The sequence below is a fragment of the Strix aluco genome, chromosome 24, assembly GCF_031877795.1.
Source record: "Strix aluco isolate bStrAlu1 chromosome 24, bStrAlu1.hap1, whole genome shotgun sequence".
NCBI lineage: Eukaryota > Metazoa > Chordata > Aves > Strigiformes > Strigidae > Strix > Strix aluco.
The window spans coordinates 3771325-3772507 of record NC_133954.1 but is presented as its reverse complement, the minus strand read 5'-3'; the positions used below and the strand labels follow the sequence as shown (position 1 = coordinate 3772507).

The following is a 1183-nucleotide window of genomic DNA, read 5'->3' as shown; positions in this document are numbered from 1 at the left end:
ACTCTTGCCATTCTGCAAAGCAAATCACCTTTCAGAGCCCAAAGCCAACCCCCTGCCAAGGCAGTGCAGCTCCAGCCATAGCAAGAGGAACGCTCTTGCTCAGGAGCTGATGGGGCTGCTGAGCCCTCAGAGCCTCCTGCCTTTCTGGGCATTTGTGCACAGAGACACAACAAGGCAAGGTCTCCTTGTCCCCTCACCCCCTTGCACCCAGAGCAACACCCTTCTCCTTTGGCAGCTTGGGGTGTGTCCACACAGGGAAGGACCACATGGAGGCCAGGCTTGAATGCAGCAGAATTTAATGAGTCAAAAGAGGGAAACCAAGTATACCCACGTGGAAGTCAGCAGTGCAGGGGGCCCAGATGCAGCTGAGAACCTGCAGTCCTTGGCCGAGGAGAAGTTCCTGCATGATGTCTGTCTGCCTGTCCCAGGGAGGGAGAGGAGATAGATGGGCTTTCCCCAGCTGGCACTGGGTTGCATGAAGGGAGAGGTAGACAGCAAAGAAAATGGAAAGAAAGGCAAAACCATTCGGCTATTCCAAATGAAACTTCCAAAATGTTAATTCTCTGCCCAGCACCTCAAGGTGTTTCCCTGGGGCTTTGCCAGCACCTTTAGCAGGGGGGGCACCTTCTGCCACAGTAGCGGCTGGTAATGCAGGAGAGGTCAAAGCCCCCAGAGTTGATGGGCACTCCGTCACAGCTGAGGATGCTGCCAACGGCAGCGGAGGTGGAGGAGCCCACAACGGTGTTCTGTGGGAAGGAGCTGAGGATGGGTCCGGGCAGGGTCACCACCACGGGGGAGGGCTGGATGGCAACGGTGGAGCTCTGGCACTGCCTGACACAGGGCTCATTGCAGCTGTTGGCCAGTGGGGTGGGGCCGCAGGGCCGGCATGGCAGGCACTGGTCGTAGCAGGACATGTCTCTGAGGGTGGAGGTGCACCTGGGAGAGAGGGCAGGGAGGAAGCAGAGAACAAGGTTGGGTGAGGAGCTGCCTGTCACAAAGGAGTCAAGTCCACTACTTAGTGGGGATTTGGAAGCTCTGCTAGGAGCCACATGGTCTTCATTCCCCACAATGAGGTGCCTGGCCTACGGAGGCTCTCTCTTAATTCATAAACTGAAACCAGCTTAGCCTCCCAGACTCTCTGTAAGCAGACCTGGTCCTCAGTTCCCTCTCTCATGACAAGAAC

The 1183-nt window shown here is 56.7% G+C and overlaps 1 protein-coding gene across 1 annotated transcript; it reads right to left on the bottom strand.

Moving 5' to 3' along the window:
- Positions 1-608: 608 nt before the first annotated feature.
- On the bottom strand, positions 609-914 carry LOC141934203 (feather keratin Cos1-2). Its single transcript, XM_074849540.1, has one exon. It carries the CDS (start codon positions 912-914, stop codon positions 609-611), a length of 306 nt encoding a protein of 101 aa, XP_074705641.1.
- Positions 915-1183: the final 269 nt, after the last annotated feature.